This window comes from Emys orbicularis, chromosome 19 (genome assembly GCF_028017835.1).
Source record: "Emys orbicularis isolate rEmyOrb1 chromosome 19, rEmyOrb1.hap1, whole genome shotgun sequence".
Lineage (NCBI taxonomy): Eukaryota > Metazoa > Chordata > Testudines > Emydidae > Emys > Emys orbicularis.
Genome location: NC_088701.1, coordinates 18,188,893 through 18,213,942, shown reverse-complemented (window position 1 = coordinate 18,213,942; position 25,050 = coordinate 18,188,893). Strand labels below are relative to the sequence as shown.

The following is a 25,050-nucleotide window of genomic DNA, read 5'->3' as shown; positions in this document are numbered from 1 at the left end:
GCCTTACCCCGCTACAGGCCTAGTGGCTTTTACTCCCATGAGTAAAAATCAGCCCGACTATCCGGGCAGCGATCTCCCTGAGCCTGGCGGAGCGGCGCAAGGTTTTACGGTGCCCAATAAACCATAAATCAGGCAAAGCTTTGAAGAGACCGGATTTTATTAGAATAGCCAAGACATGTAATATAAATATATATACACACTATACATGGGCCGTGTGTGTGTGTGTGTGTCTGTGCACGCACTGGTTTTTATTGCTCTAACGTTCGGGGACCTTAGCTGTCTTTTTTAGGGGGGGGGGGGACATTAAAAAAAACAAACAAACAAAAAAAAAACCAGGCTGGGGACAAGATTGGGGAGAAGCAGGGAACAGCTGGATACATCAGAATCACCAACCACGGTTAGTTACAAAATAAAGAGCATCTATAAACCAGTGATCAAAACAGCAGCCTCGTCTCCTGCATTCAAAAGGCACAATCATGAACTCTCATCCCACCCAGCCGACTGACTGAGAATTCGGGGGCTAGCCGAACGCCTGGCTTCTTTCTCCTTCCCCCTCAAGAAGAGGAGGGGGCAAATGGAGAGTCACAACTGTATTATATTAAAAAAATTAAAAAAAAATAAAAGGAATTGCAACTGTGAATACGAAAAGCAAGTGCATGAGAATAATCGAAGGGGGGGTATGTACAAGGGGGTTGGGGGGGTGTTGAACTGCCCCCGTCCCCCCGAAATCAAGCAAACCAACTGCAAATCAACACTAATTACTGAGCATGCTACAGCGAGCGGCTATGAGACGCAGAGACCCGGCGGACGGGCATCCTGCATCAGGAGAATTATAACAGTAATAATGGACAAGTCAGTTTAAAAAACAAAGTGAAAATAAAACCATTTCAGGGGTAGTGTCAGGGCTCTGCCCTGCCTGCTGCCCCATCCAGGGGTCATGCCAGGGCTGGTGACCCTCCCTGTGTTGTCTCCCCAGGGGTCCAGTCAGGCTAGTGTTCCCCCCCTGCTGCTCCCAGGGGTCATGTGAGGTCTGTGCCCCTCCTCCCCCCGCTGTCATGTCAGGGCTGGTGCACCCCTCCCCCCCATGCCCCAGGGACCCTGTCAGCTCTCAAGTTGGCCAGGTGGGTCTTTGGACCTCTCCTCCCCATCCTGGCACACTGCACCCCCTTACTGCACCTGGCATAGTCACTACCCAGGGGCCCAGAGGCCGCGGGGAGGGGCCGATTGCGACAGAGAGCCAGGCCCTGGTTCTGCCCCGGGAAACACTGGTGCAAAGTTTGGATGATGCCATGGCAGTCGTTCCTGATTTACACCCAGGTGGCTGGGATCCCTGGGGCGCCCCACAGGGCAGACGAGATTGGGATCAGGCCCGGGGCTGGGAGTGGCTCAATTCCAGGCCAAGGGGATGCTGGGGCCAGGAGGCTGCTTGGCAGAAAAAGCAGCTGGTGGAATCCAGCCCCCAACCTGGGCTGGGATAGGACTGATACCCTGGTGTACACCACTCACCCCCATGTACACACACCCTTCCCCCCAGAGCATGTGTATCCACACACACAGAGCTCTGGGCTCAGCCCCCTTTGCCCCCACATACCCTTGGTGCTGCCCTGTGCCCTCCACCCAGTGCCCGGCCCAGCCCCACCTCCCCATGATCCTTCCCCACTTCCACCCCCTACCTGAGATCGCCGGGAAGGAAAGGGTTTCGGTGCTTGGGGCTCTGGGTCCTGCGGGCCCTCTGGCCGTTAACCCCGCGTGGGAGGCGGTGGTGGTGAACGGCAGGAGCAGATGGAAGGCCTGTTGTGCCAATTATTTATGCAGTTGACAGTCTAACAAATCAGTGGTCGTTAGCGGTGCGCTCCCAGCATTATCGGCTGGCTCTTGGCGCGTGCCAGCGTCTGCAGGGCTGAGAAGCGGCAGGCTCTGCTGGGTGCCCATGGACGGTGTGGGTGGGGTGGGGGCTGAGTCTCCTTGTCTCGCAGCCAGGGAAACTGAGTCCCGTGGGGGAACAGACCCTTATGACAGTGGCAAAATTCCCTAGCTCAGACATGGAAACCAGTAGCCCAGCCAGAGGCCCAAAGGCTAGTTGATTGGGCCCAGGGGAGTGGAGCTGGGGGTGGGGCCAGGACCCCTGGCACATAGGCAGGGAGCAGCACAGGGCAGCTGTCTTTGGGATCTGAGGGAGGGGGTCTTGGGGCATCCATGAGGGCGGAAATCCAGGCCCCTTTTAGCCTGAACTATGAGGCAGCCTAACCCCACTCAGCTCCCTTCCCTGCTGACCTCCTGCACCTACTCAGAGCCCTGAGGGACCCAGGAAATCTGCCTACCCTCACCTGGGGGGGGGGGGGGGGCAAGAGGGGACCACCTGGCCTTGCCTTCTCTGCACTGCCCCTCCACCCCCTGTACCTTCCAAAATCCGGTGCCCAGCAGTTCCCAACACCTTGCGTCTGGAACCCAAGGGGAAACATTGGGGGAAGGGGGGAAGACAGTGTGTCCCTAGGGCAGCCCCCCAGCTCGAACCCCACCCCCCAGCGAGCCTTCCCCAGCCCTAAGCAACAGTCCCAAGTACCAGGAGGCAGATGGGAGTTGGGGCACCCCCTCCGGGGATTCCTATTGCCCTGACACAGAGCCCCCCAGCCAAGGGGTGTGTGAGCCTGCCCCCCCTCCACTCCAACTGATGAGCGCTCAGCATCTGCAGTGGCTGAACCCCATATTTGGGGGGTGGGAGCAACTCGCCCTATTTCACCCTAAGGCAGCAGGGTGGGGGCTGGAGACCTCAGGCCTACAGACCTGCCTGGGAACAGCCACTATGGGGCGCTAGTGCCCAGCCCCCCCATTCACTCCCTGTTCTCGGATGCCATGGAGGGCGGGTGGGGGGTAAATCGCCCCCCAGGGATCGGGGGAGCCCAGGCACCCTTGTGTGGCTCCTAGGGGGTGAGCCGGGCTGGCAGTGCCTGACAGGAGGGTCCGGGGAGAGGCAGGGGGGCAGGGAGAGGCGGGGGCGACGGGGGCGTCACTCGAAGGCGAAGGGGTCCTGGGCGCTGAAGAAGAAGTGGCTGTCGACGTGCTCTTCCAGCGCCTCCTTGTCGCACTCCAGGGGGAAGCGCTCCTTGCAGATGGGGCACTCCTTCCACAGGCCGGGGGACGCGGGCAGGTCCAGCGGGGAGGCACCCATCCCGCAAGGGCCCAGGTCTGACGGCTGGCGGCCGGTGATGCCGCTGCACAGGGGCGACAGAGACAGAGGGTTGGCACCCCTAGAGCTCGCCGCCCCCATGAGCGGGGCCCTGGCACCGTGCCCCCCGCCATAGGCCCTGGACTGAGGGCATAGCCGGGCTGGGGGCCAAGGTTATTATGGGATCCCCGCCTCCCGCTATTCCAGTTCTCCCCCCTCCTCATTCCCCCCATCCCCCCGGTCTCTCTTTTTGCTCCTGCCCTATTAGACTCTGCAGAACACAGAGCAGAGGACCCTGCACAGGACCGGCCCCCCACCCCCACAGCGCAACAGCCCCTCCCCCTTCTCAAAGGGGAGCAGTGGCCCCCTCACCCAGAATTCCTTTTATTCCTCAGACACCCCCGGCTCATCGCCTCTGCACACGGCACCCTGCGCCCACCCTGCCCTTCCCCCGACATCAGCATCCAACCCTGCCTCCCCCCAACTCGTCATCCACCACACCCCCTGCCCTCTCCTGATGCCCCCATCCCATCCCCTGCATCCCTTCTGCCCTTCCCCTGACACCAGCATCCAACCCTGCCTCCCCCCAACATGTCATCCCACCTGTGACAAACTGGGATGTTCTTAATGTGGTCTTTGAATGCTGAGTGGGGAGTTTGGCTGGGACGGTCTGCATTGGGGGCTGGGAGACTGGCTTTGAGGGAAGATACCTGAGCATGAACCCAGAAGGGAGTTGGAGGCCAGGTGACACCTCTGCCTGGGAAACTAGACAAAGGCTGGGGGAGGAGCCCAGGGGAGGCTGGGGGAGAGACACTGGAGAGAGGGGGAGTGTCAGGAGCTGGCTGGTATAATGAAGGGGAGCCCAGACAGGGCTCTGACCCCTCAATGGGCCTGTGGTGCCCCTGGGACCCCAAGATGGACCTAACTGAGGGGGTCCTGTTGTCTGTGCCTGCAAGACCTGTCTTGGACAGTGTTCCTGTCGTCTAAATAAACCTACTGCTTTACTGGCTGGCTGAGAGTCATGGTGAATCACAGGAAGCCGGGGGAGCAGGGCCTTGTGTCCCCCCACACTCCGTGACACCACGGCACCCGCTGCCTTCCCCTCATGCCCCCATCCCATCCCCCGCATCCCTTCTGCCCTTCCCGCGACACCAGCATCCAATCCTGCCTCCCCCCAACACGTCATCCACCGCACCCCCTGCCCTCTCCTGATGCCCCCATCCCACCCCTGCATCCCTTCTGCCCTTCCCCCGACACCAGCATCCAACCCTGCCTCCCCGCAACACATCATCCCATTGCACCCCTTGCCCTCCCCTCATGCCCCCATCCCATCCCCCGCGTCCCTTCTGCCCTTCCCCCGACACCAGCATCCAACCCTGCCTCCCCCCTACACGTCATTCACCGCACCCCCTGCCCTCCCCTCATGCCCCATCCCATCCTCGCGTCCCTTCTGCCCTTCCCCCGACACCAGCATCCAACCCTGCCTCCCCGCAACACGTCATCCCACTTCATCCACCATGCCCTCCCCTGACGCTGCCATCCCTTCCCTTCTGCATCCCCTGCCCTCCCCCGACACCCCCATCCCATTCCCCGACACTCCCATCGCATCCCCTCTGCCCTCTCCCGACACCCCATCGCATCCCCTCTGCCCTCTCCTGACACCCCATCCCATTCCCCTCCCGACACCTCATCGCATCCCCTCTGCCCTCCCCCGACACCCCATCCCATTCCCCTGCCCTCCCCCGACACCCCCATCCCATCCCCTCTGCCCTCCCCCGAACCCCATCCCATCCCCCTGCCCTCCCCCGACACCCCCATCCCATTCCCCCCCGCACCCACCCTGCCAATCCCCCAACACTGGCTTCCCACCCCACCCTCCCACCATACGTCGATCCCATCCCCCTGTATCCACCTGCCCTCCCCCAACACTCCGTCCCAGCCCCCCTGCCCTCCCCTGCCGCCACCACCCCATCCCATCCACCCTTTCCCCAATGTCCCCATCCCATCCCACCTGGAACCACTCTGCCCTCCCCTGCTGCCCCCATCCCACCTCTCTGCACTCAGCACCCTGCACCCAACCTGCCTTTCCTACTCCTGACACCCCCATTGCAGCCCATCCCCCCGCATGGGGGGGCTGGGTGCACAGACCCCACCTTGCCTTACAGCTGGGTGATTCTATCTATTTCACTTGCAAATAGCCTCCCTCCCCGCCCCCCGCCCGCCCGCCTGCCTCTGTCTGCAGGAGAAAGGAATCTAATGATGCTGAAAATTGATTCAGAAATGCCCTGACACGGCCGTACATCTCCCGGCTCCGCGCCTGCCACTTTTATGGCCACTGGCTGTAAAAGTCACCGGCTCCCCGCACCCACAGGGAAATTTATATATTTTTACTAACTAAGAGGAGGCTTGGAAAACTGCCCCCACCCCCCACTTCCCCTACTCCCCCAGCCCCCCACCCTGCTCCCCTCCATCCTGCTCCCCTCCATCCCCCCACTGCTCCCCTCCATCCTCCTCCCCAGCCCCAACTCTGCTCCCCTCCCCCCACTCTGCTCCCCTGCATCCTCCCCCCCATCTCCCCACTCTGCTCCCCTTCATCCTCTTCTCCATCCTCCTCCTAATGGGCAGGGTGAAGGAACAGCCCCCTGCTCTGCTGACAGGCCCCAGTGCGGCCAATGCCCCCCTCACCTGGCCATCTCATAGAAGACGCTGCCCAGCTCGGGCAGCAGCAGACTGGTCTCTTCCCCTCCGCTCCGCACAGCCGCCATCAGCACGGCCTTCTCGTCCTCCGCCTCCTGCAGCGAGAGTGGGGGTGAGAGCGCTGGGGGCCAGAGTCCAGCCCCCACCCCCCAGCACTGGGGTGCCCCCTGCGCACAGGCATAGTGATTGTGCCCACCCCAAGCAACTGGGCTTTTTAGAAGAACAGCCCCGCTATGTGTCATAGGCCCTATACTGCTGAGGATGGATGGGGATTCTCCTTTACCTCTAGTGGTAGTGGGCTGAGCCCTGGCAGCCCGGGGGTGTGAGTTTTATCCCCATTGCTGCAAGGTCCCCAGCTGTACTCCTAGCGTGTGGGCTACCCAATGGGTCTCTGCTAGTTTCCTGCCCCCTGGCTGTGCGGGGGAATCATGGAGCCATGAATGCGCCGGGGGGTGGGTGGGTGGGCACTGGGTCAGCAGCCTGCTCCCCTTGCAGCAGGGGGTGCTGGGATTGATCCTCGGACCTGCTGGGCTGCCCCTGAGGGATCTCTGAACCGAGCTGTGTCCCGTCCCGAGCGGGGCCAGCGTGTTGTGATGTCGCTGCCAGCTGGCCCCCTGCCCGCGATCCCTCCTGCTACGTTTCGTGGGGCTGCCATGGGCCACGCAGGCCGCCCCCCTCACACGGAGATCCCGCAACAGACACCATGGAAATGGACCGAGTGCAGGGACGTTCTGGTCACAGCAGCCGGGCAACCTCCCTAGCCCCAGCATAGCTCCCCTTCAGGAACCCCAGGGAACCCCAAATGCCTGGTGATCAGCTGACTGCCACATCCAGATCTCACCAGCCCAGAAGCCCCAGGGGGTTGGGAGCTTTGGCTTTGGCCTGCGGGGGGAGCTACTGTGGTGTAACCAGATCAACCCCCCAAACACTGTTACTTTCCTAGTGTAGATGGGCCCCAGCCCTGAAGGGCAAAGATCAGCCCCTCCTAGGGCTAGCGTTTGAGTTGGCCCAGATGGTGCAGAGTCCCCCATCCTGCTGCTCTCGCTGCCCCCCTGGGGATGGAGGTGGGGGGCTCTCCCAGCATTGACGCCATGAGGCTGGCAGGGAGAAGTCCCCATCCTCCCAGCTGACCCCCCTCACTTTCCCCAGTGGGAGGCACCGACACCCCCCCACTTTCCCCAGCAGGAGGTGCCGGAGAGACTCCCCGGCACCCCCCTTTTCTCCCAGGCCGTTAATTTACTGCATGTTTTATCGTGCCAATTATCAGAGGTTTGTAAAGTTTTACAGGGGCGGGTCTAAAAAGCCCCTCCCCCCACTCACAGCTGGAGGGGCGGGGGAGGAAGAAGCTGCCCCATGAATGAACAGCAACTGCAGTGGGACACGGAGAGATTTCAAACGTGGGCCTGATCCCCAGCCTGGCACAGACGCCCCTTCGCCCCTGTCCTTGGGAGGGGAGGGGGGAGCAGCCATCCCCGGTCCTGCAGCTCCAGGGACCTTCCAGCTACTCCTATCAGGGATGCGGTCGAGGGGAATGCAGGAGGGTTTGGGGGGCTGGCAGATAGCCCCTCCTCCTGGGTGAAGCAGGCTCAGATGCACCCTCAAAGCTGGGCTTTCTGTTGCCTAGGAGGGTGGGGGGCCCAGCCCCTCCTGCCAACCAAAACCCCACCCATCCGCCTCCGGTGGAGTGTGGAATAGCGGGGTAGAGGAAGCAGCTGGCAGCCAGGACGCCAGGGTTCTATTTCCACCCTTGCCCCTGCTCGCTGTGTGACCGAGGGTAAGTCCCTGTGCCTCAGTTTCCCCCTCCACGCTGCACGTGCTTGGGGGTCCTCGCCCCCCGGGGACTCACTGAGTCGGAGCTGTTGTCCTCGGTGGGCTGCTTGATCTGGGTGGTGATGGGGGCGGGCTGGCTGATCACCACCTTGTGCATGGGCTCCCGCAGGCACGGCGGGGTCTTGGTGCCTGCCCGGTTGTCGCACAGGCTGTAGGGGCTGAGCTGGGTGTGGATCCTCATGTCCTCGGGGGACTCGTCCTCCGAATCCGAGAGTGGGGAGTCCAGGGAGCCTGGGGGGAGGGGAGGCCACAGGGTCACTTGGGCAGCCGGTGCCCCCTGCTGAGCAGGGCAGGGCAAGGGGGGGAACCCTGCTGGTGGGAGGAGCCTGGGGAGAGCCAGCACAGGGGATGCGGGGGTGGGGGGGAGTTCTTGGGGGAGGAGCCGAGGGACAGCTGGCACTGGCACAGTGTTGGTAACTCCGGGGGGCAGCACTACTCTTCTGGGTGGGGGGGAGCAGCACAGGGCGATGTCGGGGAGGGAAAGAGGGGGCGAGTGGAGAGTGCACATAGCAGTGAGAGCGGGGAGGGGGGCTCCCGGGTCAGAGAGGAGGGAGTTGGGGGCAGAGCAGGGGGGGATGAACAGGGGTTACAGTGAGGGGGTAACCATCAGGGGTGCCAGGGCATGAGGTGAGGCAGTGAAGGGGGGCAGAGGTAACGGGGTGGGGGGGACAGGGGTAACAGGGGTGGGAGGATGGGGGTGGGGAGGTAACAGGGGTGGGCTGACAGGGGTTGGGGGACGGAGGTAACAGGGGTGGGGGGACGGGGTGTTACGCACTCAGCGCTGTGGCCGCTGCCTCCTCCTCCTCGGCCGCCGTCACCTCGCTCCACTTCTCGTCGGCCACCTTCTCCAGCCGTTCCTCCAGCTTGCGGGCGTACTCCAGCAGCTCCTGGGGAGGGGAAGCCACCAGTCAATATCGGCCCCGCTTGTGCCCCGGGCACCAGGCCATGGGGAGACCCGGGGGGGGAGCAGGGTCTTTGCCTGCCCCCACCCACTGCCCAGGCTGCAGGGCCCCTGCCTGACCCCAGGGCACCGCCCAGCCCCTATGCAGGAAGGCCATGATGGGGGCAGGGAATGTGACTCATGTCACCCCCTCTTGGCGGTTCCTTGGCCCCCACTGGAGCCTGGGCCGAGAGCTGATACCCGCCTGGATCCGGGGTTCAGCCCCCTTTGACTCTGACCCCAGCTGGCACCAACCTGTTTCTCCTCCTGGAGCTGCTCCTTCTCCTTCTCAGCCACCTTCAGGGCCGCGCGCAGCTCCTTGAGCTCCCGCTTGCTCTCCGACAGCTGCACCTGGGCGGGGGGGAAGGGGGCACAGGACCGTGAGAACTGCCCCAGGGCAGGGAGTGTGGCAAGGGCTGGCCCTGCACCAGCCTTGGGAGGGAACCTCCATACCCGAGGCACCTGATCCCCCAGAACCCATGAGTGCCCCAATCCCTCCTCCTATGGGGCAGGGCATCCCCTAGCACCAGTGTGTGGCTTTCGGGGTAGGGCTTTCCCATCCCAGCTCTGATTCCTCCCCCTTAGGGCAGGGTCCTCCCACCCCGCATGGCAGGGCCTCCCCATCACAGCTCTGATCCCACCCCTTGTAGGGCAGAGACTGGGGTTCCCCTCTGTCCCGGGGGCAGTGCCCACCCCCCTACTGGCCTTACCAGGCTGGAGTCCCTCTCGTGGGACAATTCAGATTTCAGCGCCTGCTTCTGGGCTCGCTCCTCCTGCAGGTTCTTCTCCAGCTTCAGCACCTCGGCGCTCAGCTTCAGGATCTTGTCCTTCTCCGCCTGCAAACAGCATGGGGGGCGCTCATGGGGGCCGGCACTCGCCCGCCATGGGGAGCCCAGCACATCTCCCTAGCTAGGCTGGGATGGAAGGACTACAAATACCTAGTGCAGCGCTAGGGGGCGCTGCGCTGCAGGGAGCAGGGTGAGAGGCTCAATAGGGGGCGCCCTCACCTTGCAGCCAGTGCTGGCCCCAATGTGGTGCTAGGGGGCGCTGTGCTGCAGGGAACGGGACAGGGGGCTCAGTAGGGGGCACTCTCCTCTCTGATAAGAGGTTTCGGGGGTTCTGGGCTGCAGGGAGCAGGGGGATTAGTACAGGGTATTCTCCCCTCATGCTGTGCTTCAGGGAGCTAGTAGGGGGCGCTCTCCCCATAGCCAGTGCCCACCCCAGTGCAGCTCTAGGGGGCACTGTACTGAGACATAAGCCAAGTTCTGAGCATTGTGTGGGTCACGACAGGGGGACTTTTCCCAAGGCCTGGACATACTCGTCCCTGCTCCCTGTCCACCGGTCACTGAGACAAGCCGAGCTAGGGGATGTGCCTTCATTTCCTATCCTAAACTGTTGAGCATTGGCAGTACCCCACCCCAGAGGTGGCTGCACCCCGGCAGTGGATGCAGCCATTCAAGTGAGAGGCCCAGCGGGGTGGGGGTTGGCACCTCTATGCTCTGCAGCAGGTTGCTCTTCTCCTTCCACCACTGGCCTTTCCCCTCCTTCCATTTCAGGGTCATGTCTGCCAGCTTGATGTTGGTTTCGGCTGACTCCAGCCGGCTCTTGTGGAGGTCCGAGATGGTCCGGTCCCGGATGGAGGAGGCGCTGGCCAACTCCTCCCCCAGCAGCACCACTTTCTGCTGGCTGGCGGCAAGGAGGTCCTGGGTGGAGCGGAGCTGCTCACACAGCGCGTCCAGCTGGGCCTGGGGGGGGTCGGAAATAATGAATGGGATGGAAGAGGCCAGCTGGGCTCTGCCCCTGCATCCCACCCCCAAACACAGCAACAAGGGAGCAGTTGATGGCATTTAAAAGACTGTTCAAATTCTTTCCTATTAGCATGTGGAACTCCCTGCTACAGGATGTTATCAAGGCAAACTGCTCAGTGAGCTCTGTGAGGTGCAGGGTAGCTCTGAGGTCTATGCGCCAAAGCCAAGCTGGAAATAGCTGGCCTTCCTCTAAGCCAGGGTTCAAATCCCAGTAGGGCTGATGCAGGCCTTCTGAGGAGCCAGGAGATTTCCCTCCCGGCAGAGATCTTCGAAATCCTGCTCCAGGAGGGTGCCAAAGATCCTGCGGCGCTTTTCACATGAGCGGGGTTTGGGCTGCTGCCTTCTTGGTAAAATAGTATCCTGTTACGCTCCGTGCCCCAGAAGTGGCTGCATTTCAGGAGTCAGTGGGAAAAGAACCTAGGAGTCCTGGCTCCCTGTCCTCACCCCTAGAACACACACAGGCACCCACAGCAGGGAAAGAGAACCCAGGAGTCCTGGCTCCCATCCCCCTGCTCTAGCAGCGACACCGCCTTAATCCCCTCTTTTCCAGGGAAAGGGCTGGTGAACGCACACACCCAAGCAGGGGGAGCGGGGAGCGGAGGCTGCGCCATGGCACCGAGGGGGGGCCCCCCACCCCGGGCACTCACCGTCCTCTGCTGTGCGGCTGCCAGCTTCTGCTGCAGCTTGCTGATGTCCTCCTGCAGCACCAGGGCCTGCGACACCTTCTCGCTGTGCCGGGTCTTGGCCAGCAGCAGGTCGCAGGCCAGGTTCCGGCTCTCCTGCTCCGAGGCCTGCAGCTTGACCTGGGGGGTGGGGGTGGGGGACATGATCCTCACGTGCCGGCCCAGAGACTCCCGGGGGGCGGGGATGGGACCCACCTCCCTTCCCTCTGGGTGTCCCCTGGGGATGGGGGAACCCTGCCGCTCTCTGTATGTATGGGGAGGGACCCCCCACTCCTGTGTGTGTCTGAGGGGGAGGGGAGGGACCCCCGCTCCTGTGCTCACCCCAGCTAGCTCCACCACCAGCAAGTCGCCCCTACAAGCCCCGCCCCGGGGCTCACCTGGTAATGCTCCTTCTCGGCGTTCTCCTCCTTGAGCTGGTGGTGGATCTGCTCCTGCTCCCGCACCAGGGACTTCACCGTGTCCTTCATCCTGGGGGTGGGGGAGGGACACAGGCAGGGTGAGCCCTGGCTCGGCTCAGGGCACTGCCAGCTACAGCGGTGGGGGGGGCGGGTGAGGCGCAGCGAGGGGGCCGGGCAGATCCACTGCTGCCCGCCGGCCCTTCCGCGACGCTGCCGGGCCAGAACCCCAGGGTGAGTCTGTGTCCTGCAGCCTCGCTAACGGGACCCCTTTAGTCAGCATGGCCTGGGCCTGGCCCTGTCCTAGCACACGGGACACTGCAACCCCACTCCGACCCCAGAGGCTGCACCCCCATGGCACATTAGAGTCCATGCTGCTGGGGGGGGGAAAGAAAGGAGAGAGCATCCAGTACTGAGCCCCCACCCTGCTCCCCAGAGCACAGCACAGTGCCCCCTAGGGCACTAACCCATTCTCACTCAGGGTGAGAGCCCCCTGAACAGCTGGCCTCTCCCCCTTCCTGCAGGACCCTGGGTTCGGCCTTGGCGGTCACCCATCCGGGCGCTGACGAGGTCCAACCCTGCTGAGACACTGGACGAGATCACAGGCCTGGACCCGTCCCGATGAGCCACAAGGGATGAGGCCACCTTCCTTCCCGCTGGGCCAAGCCACAGCCCTGTTACTCACCTGCCCCCGCCTCCCCCACACCCGCCAGTCCAGCCGGGTCACAGCACTGACCCTAACTCCCAGGGCTGGCACAAGGAAGTTTCGCCGCGAAACTTCCACCTTGCGCGCCCGCCCCCAGCCCTGCGGCAGCTCCCCTCCTCGCCCTGAGGCACCCCCGTGGCAGCTCCCCCCACCCCCCCGGCCCGGGGAGCCGTGCGGCAGCTCCCCACCCCAGCTCACCTCTGCTCCGCCTCCTCCCTGAGCACGCCGCCCCCGCTCTAATTCTCCTCCCCTCCCAGGCTTGTGGCGCCAAATCTTGGCGCCCTAGGCAACCGCCTAGTTTGCCTAAATGGTAGCACCGACCCTGCTAACTCCCCTCCCCCTCCCCAAGCCTGCTGATCCCCGCCCACTGCTGCTCACCTGTCCAACTCCACCTCCTTCTGCAGCACCTTCTCGCTCAGGGCCTGAACGTCCTCCTCCAGCTCCTGGATGCGGGCCAGCTGTCCCGCCTGCTGCCGGCTCAGCGCGTCCCGCTCCTCCATCACGGCTGCATGGGAGCTCGAGAGATCCTGGGAGAGGCACCGCCGGCCGGGGTGGGGAGGGGTGAGCCGGGATCGGGGACACGGGAAGCCCCGACCCTGTCTCCCGCCTGGGATCAGCACAGAGTCTGGGTGCTCTGGCAAGGGGCAGGGAAGCCCAGGGGCCCCCCAAATCGGAGAGCCCCTTTGGAATCTGGGGCTAAGCCAGTGGGTAGCAGGGAATGCAAGGACGAATATGGGGTCCCCTCCTAGGTGGGCATCTCCAGAGAGGCAGCCCAGCCCAGTGGCCTGAGCAAAGAGCCAGGAGGCCTCATTCACCCATCCGTGTGCCTCAGTTTGCCCCCAGTGTGATGGGCAACGGCCTAGTCCATGGGGACGACACTGGATCCTTATCAACCCGGGAAGCGGAGTGGTGGAGGAGTCAACCCAGTGGCTGTTGCCCGATAGGGACCGGTGCCTGCAGGGGGCACCCCACACACCTTGTACTGCTCCGCCAGCTTGGTGTGCTCATCCCGCATGGTGCCCAGAGCCTCCTCCAGCTGCTCAATCCGGGCCCGCAGCTCCTTCACCTCCTCCTCCAGCCGCAGCTTCTCTCGCAGCAGCCTGCTGTGCTCCTGCTGACTCTCCTCCAGCTGGTTCTGGGGGGGAATGGGACCCACAGGGACGGACTGAGGGGGCAGGCACTATACTCACCCCAGGCCCCCAGGACATTGCAGGGCGCACAGGCAGCCAAGGGGTTAACTCAGGTGGGCGGAGCAAGAGACTAGTGGTGGGGGCTCTTATCACAGCAGGGAGGTCGTTCTGAAGGGGCAGAGCTGCTGGAGGGCGGGGTCAGGGCTAAGCTCCGCCCCATTTCCCAATGCAGTTGTTACTGCCTGCCCTGCAGGGAGAAAAGCCTGGCAGGAGGGGAGGGGTTTGAGTTGACTGGGACATGCCAGGTGCCCTCTTGGGCAGAAGAACAGCTGATCCCTCCTGTTGCCCTCCACCTTGTGCATTGGGTGAGCTCACAGCCCAACCAGGCCCAGGGGACACTGAGCCACAAATCTGTGAAGTGACTTGCCCAAGGCCACTGGCAGAGCTGGGACCAGAAGCCAGGTCTCCGGGCACCCATCTGGTGCTCTGCCCACTAGGCAATGCTGACCCCTCATTACCTGCAGCAGGGTGGCCTTGGGCACCACCAGCAACATGTCCATGTTGCCCTCGTCATCCTCCTCCAGCGTGACGAGCTCGTCCATGGGCCGGGGCTCGCTGAACTGGAAGGGGCTGCTCTGGCCGCGCACCTCGCCACGGCGGTCCACATAGCGGAACTGGTACTGCTGGGCCCCTGGCTTGGGCAGGTAGCTGGCTGCAGCAGGACAGACACAGCCCAGCATCAGATGCCTCTGCCCCACCACTGCTAGGGCCTTGCCAGGAGGCTGACTGCTTCCAGGTGGGGGCTCGGATGCCCCGTAGTCTGGGGCTCGGTCTGGTCCCTGGCTCTCCCCTGACACGTCTTGCCCCCAGCAACCGCCCTGCACTCCTGAGTCCTGGCACCAGCGTGGTTGGTACCACGGCAGAGAGGCTGGCAAGTGCCTTGTCAGCAGACCACGTTGGTCCCCCAGCCAGTGTGCCGCCCCCTGGCCTTGAGCCTAGTCTGTGTGGCCTGCTCTGGCCTGGCCTCTCTGACAACCAGCGGGTAGCACTAAAGGCCGACGGTGGCCTGGATGCCCGTTCCATCAGGGGCTGCTCGGAAACCTGCCATCCCATTCCAGTCCCAGCCTCGCTCCTTCCCCCCGGCTGCCTCCTGCACCCCTTCCTAGGATCCTCTCTGCTTTACCCCCTCCCCTCCCAAGCTGCTGACCCTGGGGTCCCATGGGAAGGCCCCGTTCCAGTCCTCAGCTCCACATGAGATGTCAGGGCCAAGCTTTGTGAGCAGGCCCTCCCCACCCACTGCTGCCTCCTCAATGCCCCCTGTAGTAACTGCACCAGGGGGCTTCAGGGAGATTTGGTTTGCAGCTGCTGTGGCATCAGGTCATGGCCACGCCTGGAGGTGGGACGCCACGCGAGATGGGCCCATGGGCCTGATCTGGTGGGGATACTGACCTGGATTGGCCCATGGGTCTGGTCCAGCAATGTAAGGCGATATTGGGCTAGATGGGCCCGCTGGCATGACCACGTCTATCAGGGAGGCTGGGATACCAGGCTAGATGGGCCCTTGGTCCAACAAGCCACAGCAAAGCCTCCGTAACCCAAACCCTCCCCCAAGGCTGCCACCGCGTCAGACCGTTGCTCCAGTTGCTCAGTGATGGACACCCCCCGTCTGATCTCACCCTCCCGCAACCCCCACGCACGTAATCTACGCACCGCGCACCCCCCCACCCCCCGGAGCTCCCCCACCTACCATGGAACTGGACACTGGAATGGACGGGCGCCCCCTCCGCGCCTCCGTCGGGCACCACGCACCACACGAAGGTGTAGTAATCCCGCACGGACGAGGCCTCCACCTGGACAGACAGACGCAGGCAAGAAGGTGTCTGAGGAACCCCTGGCATTAGCTGAGCGTTTCTCTAGCGCTCATCAAGTGAGTGTCACTGTCCTCATTGGGGGGGTTGGGAGGGGCTATCACAGCAACGGGCGTCTACGCTGCCCACTAAGCCCGGGCTCTGACCCAGGTTTGAGCCCAAGCCCTGCTTCCGTCCACACACAGATCTGTCTGACTCGGGGCACTCAGGACCTGGGTCCTACGACCCTGCTGGGGGTGGGGGTGGGTCAGAGCCAAGGCGTGTCATTTTGCAGTGGGGATGCACCAGAGAGCGGCAGACCCAAGTCAAAGGTCTCCAGCGAGACCCGGGGCTGGCGATTGTAAGCCCAGGTTTACCATGCAGCGTGGATGCTCAAGTGCGGGCTTGGAACTGCTGAAGCCTCAAGCCTGGGTCTGCAATGCAACTCACCCTAAGATGATAATACTGCCTAGCTGTTACACAGCACAGGAGGGCAGTATCATTCCCCTGCCCGCCCCTGTTTTACAGATGGGGAAACTGAGGTACACGGAGGGGAAGTGACTTGCCCAAGGCTGGCCACCAGGAATAGAACCCTGGTCTCATGAGTCCCAGGCCAGCGCTCTAGCCATTAGGCCACGCTGCCTCGTTTTGCTTTTGCACGCAGGGAAAAGCAGGAGGCTTGGTTGACTTGTGGGTGAATTTCAAGGTGGCCTGCAGAAGTGGGCCCCTCCTCTCACGTGCACGCTGCAGGCTCAGCGCAACGGGACAGCAGAGAACGCATTAGGAGGGGAAGCCTCTACCCCAGGTGATGAGGAGGCCAGTCGGACACCCTGCACCTCCCCATCTCAGCCTAATTCACTGCCTGATCAGAAAACTTGACATGCCGCCTCCCCGGGGCCACATCTACAGTGGAGATCCCAGCTAATGCATCCAGCTCCCATCCACCTCTCTCTTCCCAGTACCTTGAATATCCCGATCCAGTCGCGGGCTGACGGCTTCATGCTGGGGGGCAGGGTGTAGTGGCACTCGACCTTGGTGTTGGGCACGTAGGTGCGGGCCACATTGAGGAAGGCCATGGTAGGGTGGGGCTGTGCCTGTGACTTGCTAGGAGACACCTCCTCCATCCTCTTCATCGGGGTGGAAGGTGAAGAAGGAAGAAGGACAGCGTGACAGTCTGTAACCCAATGTTCACCCTTTCTACAAGACTATGATAAATTTTGTACAAAGTATGCCTTGTGAGGTATCATTCAAAAACTCGTAATTTGCTGACCATTACTGTCCTGGTAAAAAATGGGTGACAACATTGTATGTAAAGTTATACAATTCTACTGTATGACATTGCAGAGACATGTTCCAAGTTTAGAAAGGCAGCCACAAACCAATTCCAGAGAGACAACAGGCAAACTGATGCCTCAGCTAGGTGTCAACAAAATCAAATGGACCATCACCTGGTTAAGTGGCCATTCTTTGGCAGGAAAAAGAGTGTGAGTGAGAAATCTACATTTTGGCAAAGAAAGAGCTGGAGGTTCCCATCTCCTGCTGTCTCCTGGGCCTCAGCTGGAGATGATTCTCAAAGAAAAAGAGAACTGTAAGAAAGGGGAAGAAACTCCCCAAAAGATCTCTCCTTTCACCTCGACTCACGGCATTGACAACACTTGAAGGACAAAGGAAGGGATCCTGGCAGAAAGGAATTCAACCAGTGAGGCTGCTAGAACATGTAGGAACAGAGACTTTTGCTTTGAAATCACTTAGCTTGTTAAGTTAGACGTTAGTTGTGTTTTATCTTTAATTTCTTTGTAACCAATTCTGACTTTTATGCCTCATTACTTGTAATCACTTAAAATCTATCCTTCTGTAGTTAATAAACTTGTTTTATTGTTTTATCTAGACCAGGGTGCTTGGATTGAAGTATTTGGGAAACTCCATTTGAGATATCAGGGTTTGTGCATACCATTTTCTATTAATAAAATGATGGACTTTATATGAGTTTGTGGTGTCCAGGAGAGAGCTGGGCACTACAAGATGCACATTTCTGGGGGAAAGTCTGGGACTGGGAGTTTGTTGGTGTTGCTCTGCAGTGTAATTCACGGGTGGTTGGCTGTACTCTTGCAATGTAGCTGTGAGTGAGTTACAGGCGTGTGAGCAGACCAGGAGTGGTTGCGTTCACAGTGAAGCCGTGTAAAAGGCACCCCAGATTGGAGAATTGAGGGGACACAGCTGCTCAACCGTCCAGATTGTACCCTGGGGAATGTTACAGGTGGGAGGGAGAAAAGAGATGGGGAAGGGGCAGGATGGGCAAATTCCACCCTGGACCAGCCTGGGATGCCCTGAAAGTCACTGCTTCCCTACATGCCACGGGTACATCCACGGAACTCATCACCGTGGGCACCTCATGGGCATGGATGCATTTAGCTGCCCAGCCCGCAGGAGGCAGGGCAGTGCCACTGTCTCTATTTTACAGAGGTTCTTGGGCACACAGCGAGTCTCCATTTCAGAGCAGGGAATTGAACACAGGAGTCCTGGCACTCAGGTACCTTTGGAGCTGGACCCCCAAGACCCCACATATTTCAGACAGAAAGGGACCTTTGTCTAGTCTTTTTAAATCAGGTTAGTGTGCCACTAAACTGGGTCTCAGGGCACTTGGGTTCTGTTCCCATCTCTGCCACTGACCTGCTGTGTGACCATGGGCAACTCCCTCCCTCTGTGCCTCAGTTTCTCCTTCCACCCTGCAAAATCTTTGGCGCAAGGATGGTGGCTTACACCTAGACTAGTAACCTTGGCTGGGGTCTCTAGGAATTAACACAAATCCATTGACAAAAACAGTTCAGATTGCCCCATGCTCATCCAGCAAAACGCAGACCTCTGACAGCCAGGAAACCCAGAGTCAAGGTACACACCAATGTAACCTTAACTCTGCCCTTCTAAGCGATGGCACAGGGTGCCCACAAGACACGTACTTGCACTCTGCCTTTGCAGCTCGTGCCCATTGCCCAGAGAAGAAGCATGCGCCAGCTGCAGCACAGGGTCCAATGCCATCTCTTTGCCAAGGCGAAACTTGTGTCCAGGTGAACTGGACTGAAAGGGTGCTGCCTATGCCCACCCTATGCCCGGATACGGAGCCTCCACCCCAAAACCAACCCCACACCCGCTGTATTTTACAACCTTTCACCATTGCACACAGGACCCCCTCAAACATAACACTGTCACTCACCCATCAGGACATGCCCACCCCACCCTCATACCCCACCTCGCTGCTGACGCCCCCCATGACAAGAAGACCCCCGTGCCCTGCTGCTGACACATGCTTCCCAGCTCAGCACTGGAATGAGACAAACAGCATCGCTCAGGATGCACGTGCACCATTTTCCCATCCTCACACATGTGGGGTGAGGCGTGGGCAGAGGGGCTCAGAATCTCTGAGGGAAAGGGCACCCCCATATCGCCCCCCATCACAATCACAGCTCTGCCCAGCTTCTCCGGCTAATCCCTCCACCATTCCATATAGCTCCACCTAACAACAGCGAGCACAGCTGGAGCGCGCACAGATAATTCCTACTGGCTACCGCCAGCTCCGGAGGGTCAGAGTTAAGGCCGCGTTGGGGCGTCCCTTCACACTGCCTTTTCTGGTTGTCCGAGGTTTGAGTTCTGCTGGACGGGCACGAGACCCAACAGGTAACCTCAGCTCTGGGTTAACCAAGTTTTTTGTCCGTGAATTTCCTTGTTTCCCAACCAGAAAGAGAAACATTTTTGGTAGGAGTCAGGGGTCAGGCAGGTCGTTATAGCTGTTCCTTACGTTTGCAGCTGGCTAGCAAGGAGGCTATGTGATCCTAAGAGCTCCTGTCCCCTTTGGCACAGAACCATGCGTCGTGTTGTGAAATGTCTGGAGGGGGGAGCTGCTAACAGGGCAGTGAGAGAAATCTCATCCCTGGCCCCAAAACTGACCATTTTATTCCGTGGTGGTTTAGTTACAGTAGCTTTATGCAGTGCAGTCATTCTCCTCCTCACATGAGGCAGCGCCCCCACCCCTATTTCCAGCTTCCCCTCCCCGTCCCGCCCCACGAAGCCATTCAGGACCATTCCTTGGCATGTGAGAAGCCACGAGCATGTAAGAAATTTGTTCTAAGTGTATCACAAGCAGCTGCTTATGGGAGGGCCACACATTTCTCAGTTACAGAGGCTGCGCTGGACAGCAAACTGGGTCCCCACCAGGCACCCCCCCTCCAGCTACTCCCCCTGCTCTGGCGAGGCCCCTGGCTTGCCCAGCCTCCAAGCTGGCCAGCCCCACACAGGGGTGCTGTCACCTTAACTTTGAATTGTCTGATTTTCAGAGATTTCAATGTGTGGTGTAGTCAGGGCCCCTCCAGAACCTGGCTCACATTTGGGGGGGAGCAGGGAGAGGGGCTCAGACCCCTTACAATAGCAGGGCCCCCAAGATCCTGGCACACACACATGGAGGGAGGGCAGGGAAAGGGGCTCGGTCCCCTCACCCCAGAGGGACAGGGCTACTGGATCCCGGCACACACATGGGGGGCAGGGGAGGGGCTCAGATCCCTTAGAACAGCAGGACCCCCAAGAACTCAGCATACACAGGGCCTCGGACCCGCTCAGAGGAGCAGGCTGACACCCCCCTCCCAAGATCCTGGTACACTCATAGGGGGGAGAAGATGGGGCTCACATGCTCCCACATCCCTAGTCACCCCATTTACCCTACCACTCCCCCACGTCTCCCCTCCCCATGTCCCACCCCTCCCCCTCTCCAGAGCCCCCAACCCCTCTCCGCTCCCTGCCACCCATCCCATGATTCCCCTTCCCCAGCACTCTCCCAACCCCTGGCCTGGCGCAGCAAGCATTCACGTGTCATTCCTTTTCCTTTCAAAAAGAGTTTGCGCCCCTTCTCAGTTCTCTGCTGTCCTCGGATTACAGTTCCCAGCAGTAACAGAAACCCTTCGACAGAGGCAGACAGTCGCACCTGGCCTGTAATTCGTCCTCAGATATCTGCCAAGGGTAGCTTTCAAAGCTGCAGTACCTGGAGGGTAGCTCAGGGTCACAACCCGTCCCCTCGACCCACCAAGTCCCGTGCAATCACTATGGCTAGAAACCGTCTTTCTGCACGTCACATTTCAAGAGAATCCAAGAGAGCATTTGACTTAGAACAGTCAACCTTTAACCAAAGGGGTTCTCAACTTTAATCGCAGGAGCTAGCCCTTCTATTGTGCCTTTCACCCATGGATCTCAAAGCTCTTTACAAAGGAGGTCAGCATCAGTCTCTTCATTTGACAGATGGGGAAACTGAGGCACCGAGCAGGGAAGGGACTTGCCCAAGGTCACCTAGTTGGCCAGGTCTCCGAGTCCCAGTCCGGTGCTCTAGCCACTAGGCCCCAGAAAATGAGGCCCTACGGAACCAGGGGCGCTGCACAGGGGGAGCAGATGCGTCTACTGCCCTTGGCACGGATGCATTGGCTTTAAGAAATGCTGCTGCGAGGTGAGAGGACAAACACGACCCCCCACCTCTCCCACCAGGTGGCCTACCAGCAGTATCTGGGTCTCATCCTGCCTCTCCAGCATCAGATCCCAAAGTACTTTACAAGCAGCGTATACCAGGATCGCTCTGATTGCTGCCCTGGGGCGGGGCCCACAACGGCCACACTACACGGCAACAGAGGACAGGAAGTGGAGTCTCCAGGGTTACCCACTCTCACGGTTTTGTCATGAGTCTCATGATAATGATTGCTTTCCTGAAAGCCCCAGTTCCTGAAGTGAAGGGATACGTGATGATTTCAGCCTTCCTTAAAGAAAAAGAACGTTTTCAACCCTTGTGGCAGTGGAGAAAGCTTCAAAATATGACCCCAATGCACCCTAAAGGCTCAAAAAGCAGAAGGCAAATAAAAAGAACCCCAACGTTATTATTTGTACATAATCTCATGATTTTTGGGGAGCCTGACTCATGATGTTTGAACATTTGGGGTTGGCGATACTGAGTCTCGTACCCAGCTGGGGAATACAGGGAGGGGGAATGCACGGATGCATGTCGAAAGCCCTGGCTTTTGTGAAAGTGGCCGCAGGCATAGGCGCCGACTCCGTGGGTGCTCCGGGGCAAAAATTAGTGGGTGCTCTGCACTCACTGGCAGCCAAGCTCCCCTCACCCCCTGCCCTGCCCCTCCTCCTCCCCCTCGGGTGTGCCGCATCCCCGCTCCTCCGCCTACCTCCCAACGCTTCCCGCCCGGCTGCCACCAAACAGCTATTTGGCGGCATTAGCATGCTCCGGGGAAGTGGGGGGGTGGGAAGGAGGAGTGGGAATGTGGCACACTCAGGGGAGGAGGCGGGGAAGAGGCCAGGGTTTGGGGAAGGAGTGGGAATAGGGGCAGGGAGGGGGCGGAAACTTTGGGGAAGGGGTGGAGTGGGGGTGGGGCCGGGGGAAGAGGGGGCGTCGGCGCCTATGGCTGCAGGATGCTTAGCGACAGCAAAAGAGCCAGGCCCTTGATTTTTACATCGCAGCTGGAAGCTGGCGGCTGCAGCACCTGGCTGGGGGATCGGTTCAGGACAGCTTAGAGTACTTTGAGGTCTTTGTATTCTGTTTGTACAGCACCTAGTGCAGTAGGCTCATGGTCCATGACTGGGCCTCCGAGGCGCTACCACAACACAGAAATAAGAACAACACCCCTTGCTTTATCACTAGAATCATTTCCCTCAGAAGCCTGGGTTTTCCTGGAGGGACTCCCCTCCAAGCATGGGGAGAGAGACATGCTGGTCCTGTCTACACAGCAGCTGCAATTAACTCAGCAGGTAGAACAGCAAATTGTCTAGTAAGCTCCATGGCCAGGGTGAGGTCACGTCTACACTACAGGTTAACAATGTGGTAACAGCCAAGAGACTCATACACAGCACTGATGGGGCTGAAGACATCTTCAAAGGGGTTCACTGCAAAGGGGGAGGTGACCAGGCACCCCAATTTCTTCTCTGGACAAGCCAAAATCCTCGCTCGATGATCCCATGTGACAGAGGCGCCCTGTAACTTGGTGCCTTCCCTGCCATCATTAGACTCTCCCGCACACTGGCGCCCATGTGCAGTGATCATACGTGGGGAGTGTCCCAGTACATCTGAATGAGATTCCCCAAAGTGCGCCTGCACCAATTATAATCCCCAGTGCAGCCACGCCTGGGCGGAAGATCTGCTGGGAGGCAGCGTGGCCTAGTGGATACAGGACCGGATTAGCACTCCGGGGATCTGGGCTCTAGTGCCAGTTCACACCCTGCTTTGCTGGGTGACCTTGTGTTAGCCACTTCCTCTCGCTGCCTTAGTTTCCGCATCTGTAAAATGGGGATAATGAGGCTGACCTCCTTTGTAAAGCGCTGTAAGACCCACCAATGATAAGAGCTAGGTATTAACATTAGCTCCTCTACAGAGTCCTGCTATTACTAACTTCCTCTGACATAAAATGAACCTCTGAGCATCTTGAGGTTGGCAGAGTGGCGCTGTGGCTAGAGCGTGGAATTAAGGCAGGACACCTGGCTTCTACTCCTAGCTCTGCTGTGTTACCTGGGGAAAGTCACTTCCCCACCCTGTGCCTCTGTTTCCACTCCCACCCTTTTGCCTAGGGAGACTCTGAGCAGGGGGCGTTACTGCTTCTTTGTGACTACAACAGGGCCCTGATTTGGCTTGGGACCTCTCGGCCTTGCTCTCCTGGGAATCCTGCACAATCACCGCTAAAAAGCGCTCGTGGCCTGGGCGAGACACCTCATGATCGGCCCCACAAGCCCAGACAGCGCACGGCTGGCGTGGGACCTCCTGGCCATCATCCAGCCAAGTGCCTGAAGCTACATTCCTTTCCCCTCCCTGGAGTCTGCTGCTCCAGTTGTGCCGAGCCAGCCAAGGAGCAGCCATGTGCAAAACAAATCCCAGCAGCTGCCATCCATCCTCTCCGCTCACCTGGCTGCCAGGGACAGGGGGAGGATCCCTTGAAGCTTGCACAAGGCAAGCAGGGCGCACCAGCCTTATGCAAGGCCAGTTCCAGGGAGAGACAAGGAAAAACCACCTCCCAGCTTGGCAAGAGAAGAAAAGACCTAGTCCCCAGCGGGGGAAACTCTTCCCACTTCTCCCCCCTTGCCCCCCCGCCCCTGCCCTTCTTGCCCAGAATAAAAGGCTTTAAAAAAATCAAACGGCTCCAAACCAAAGCGACAAAGGAAACTCGTGTTCGGAAACCCAAAGCCACAGGCGTGCTGGGGAAGGAAGCTGCACAGGGGGGGAACTTGTGCAGGGGGGTGAGGGGGTGGTGAAGATCGCCCTGATGCACCAGCCCCAGGTGCAAATACAGGCATGGGAGAGATTCTTCGCTCTTTAATGCCACGGGGGTGGCTAATCTCTGGGTTGGCCAGGGGCATACAGGAGGGGTCAGCTCCAACCAGGCAAACAGTATGGCGGGGCAGGTCGCAGGCCTGTCCCAGAAGCCAGGGGAGATGGGGGTAAAGCAGTGGAAGGGGGCTTAAGCGGGGGGGAGGAGGGAGGCTGACAGCTGGGGGTGGGGTGGGGGGTTTCCATCTCCTGGGCTGCCCCTTTCCAGAGGAGAGGGATGGCCCCACTGCCTTCCCTGCAGCAGGGAGCCCAGCCTCCCCAGGCCTCGAAGCACAGGCCAGGCAATCCTGAGATCAGGGGGCTGCTGGACTCCAGGGTACCCTGGCTACAGGCACAGCCCTCGCGAGGGGGGGCACTGCGGGGGAGGGGGGGAGCACGGATCGCCCCTGGCACGAGGCTGCACGGTGCAGAAAGGGAATTGCCCCTCTCCAAAAGCCCAGACCCACCCCCTCCCCCAGGCAGCAGCAGAGGAAGGAGGCGGGGGGCAGGGGCCTGAGGGGAGGAGAAAAGCAGAGGCGCCCCATTAGATAAAGAAGGTCTCTTACCCTACAGAGCAATCAGCTGTTCCACTAACCTTTTACCAACAACAAAAACACCACTCAGCCCAGCAGGGGGCGGGGGGAAGGGGAGGCCCGGAGCATGCTGGGCGTTGTAGTTCTCTCTGGCTGCCTGGCGCTAGGGTGGAGCAGGAGGGGAGACTGCAGCTCCCAGAGAGCCCTGGGGAGAGGGAGACAAAGCGCCTCCTGGCCGGGGAATCTGGGGACTGTAGTTTGCCCAGCTGGGAAGTCCAGGCAGAGTATAGGGCAAGGGGACTTCAACTCCCAGGGTGCACCGGGCTCCCAGGGGCCATGGAGGCATTGGGTATTATTCAGAGAGGAGTAAGGTTTCAAGTTGTTCAGGGTAGAGCCATACTCGGCTGGGAGCTCACGCGGCCCCTGTCCAGTAGCGATGGGCCTGGCTGCTCTTCTGCAGGTTATTGCCCGACACGCTGTCCCTGCCCTAGTGTGATGCAAGAGCAAACAAAAGCTGCGCACACACACACGGCAAAACAAACTGAGCACACACAGTGCACCCGCAAACGAAATGCACACACCTTGCAAATCTAAGCAAAATGCACATCCATTGCAACACCAAACGAAAAGTTGCACGCACCAGGCAATACAAAGTCAACACGCAAAATGCGACACTGAACAACAGCTGTACAGACAAGGCAACACCAAATGAAATGCGCACACACATTGCAACACCAAACAAAAGCTGCACACATCAGGCAACAAAAACTGAACCCACAAAATGCAATGCAATACAAACTGAACATGTAATGCAGCACCAAACAAAAGCTGTACGCACAATGCAACGCAAACTGAACACAAAAAATACAATGCAATACAAACTAAACACAATGCAACATCAAACGAGCGGTAGACACAAATTGAACAGACGCTGCAACACCAAAGAAAAGTTGTACCCACAATGCAACAGCAAGCAAAAGCTACGT

The 25,050-nt window shown here is 59.9% G+C and overlaps 1 protein-coding gene across 3 annotated transcripts; it reads right to left on the bottom strand.

The window, feature by feature from the left end:
- Positions 1–3,000: 3,000 nt before the first annotated feature.
- Positions 3,001–24,153, bottom strand: CALCOCO1 (calcium binding and coiled-coil domain 1). 3 transcript variants are annotated; one of them, XM_065419410.1, is made up of 15 exons: positions 24,098–24,153; positions 16,165–16,329; positions 15,103–15,205; positions 13,874–14,067; positions 13,202–13,360; positions 12,604–12,752; positions 11,502–11,592; positions 11,089–11,244; positions 10,124–10,378; positions 9,344–9,469; positions 8,889–8,984; positions 8,469–8,580; positions 7,710–7,924; positions 5,852–5,958; positions 3,001–3,212 (listed from the first exon to the last, which is right to left on the bottom strand). In XM_065419410.1, exons 2-15 carry the CDS (start codon positions 16,324–16,326, stop codon positions 3,008–3,010), a joined length of 2,130 nt encoding a protein of 709 aa, XP_065275482.1. In that variant the 5' UTR covers positions 16,327–16,329; positions 24,098–24,153; the 3' UTR covers positions 3,001–3,007. The 3 variants fall into 3 exon arrangements, with proteins under 3 accessions (XP_065275482.1, XP_065275481.1, XP_065275483.1); XM_065419409.1 differs by lacking the exon at positions 24,098–24,153 and having other exon boundaries at positions 16,165–16,439; XM_065419411.1 differs by lacking the exons at positions 11,089–11,244; positions 24,098–24,153 and having other exon boundaries at positions 16,165–16,439.
- Between the last annotated feature and the right edge of the window lie 897 nt (positions 24,154–25,050).

Excerpts from the sequence above, each read along its gene's own strand:
- CALCOCO1 (XM_065419409.1), bottom strand. The coding sequence starts at position 16,335 with ATGAAGAGGATGGAGGAGGTGTCTCCTAGCAAGTCACAGGCACAGCCC. Across the intron at positions 8,985-9,343 it reads ACGAGAGGGACTCCAGCCTG|GTGCAGCTGTCGGAGAGCAA; the intron begins GTAAGGCCAGTA and ends CCCCCCGCCCAG. Across the intron at positions 8,581-8,888 it reads AGCTCCAGGAGGAGAAACAG|GAGCTGCTGGAGTACGCCCG; the intron begins GTTGGTGCCAGC and ends TCCCCTCCCCAG.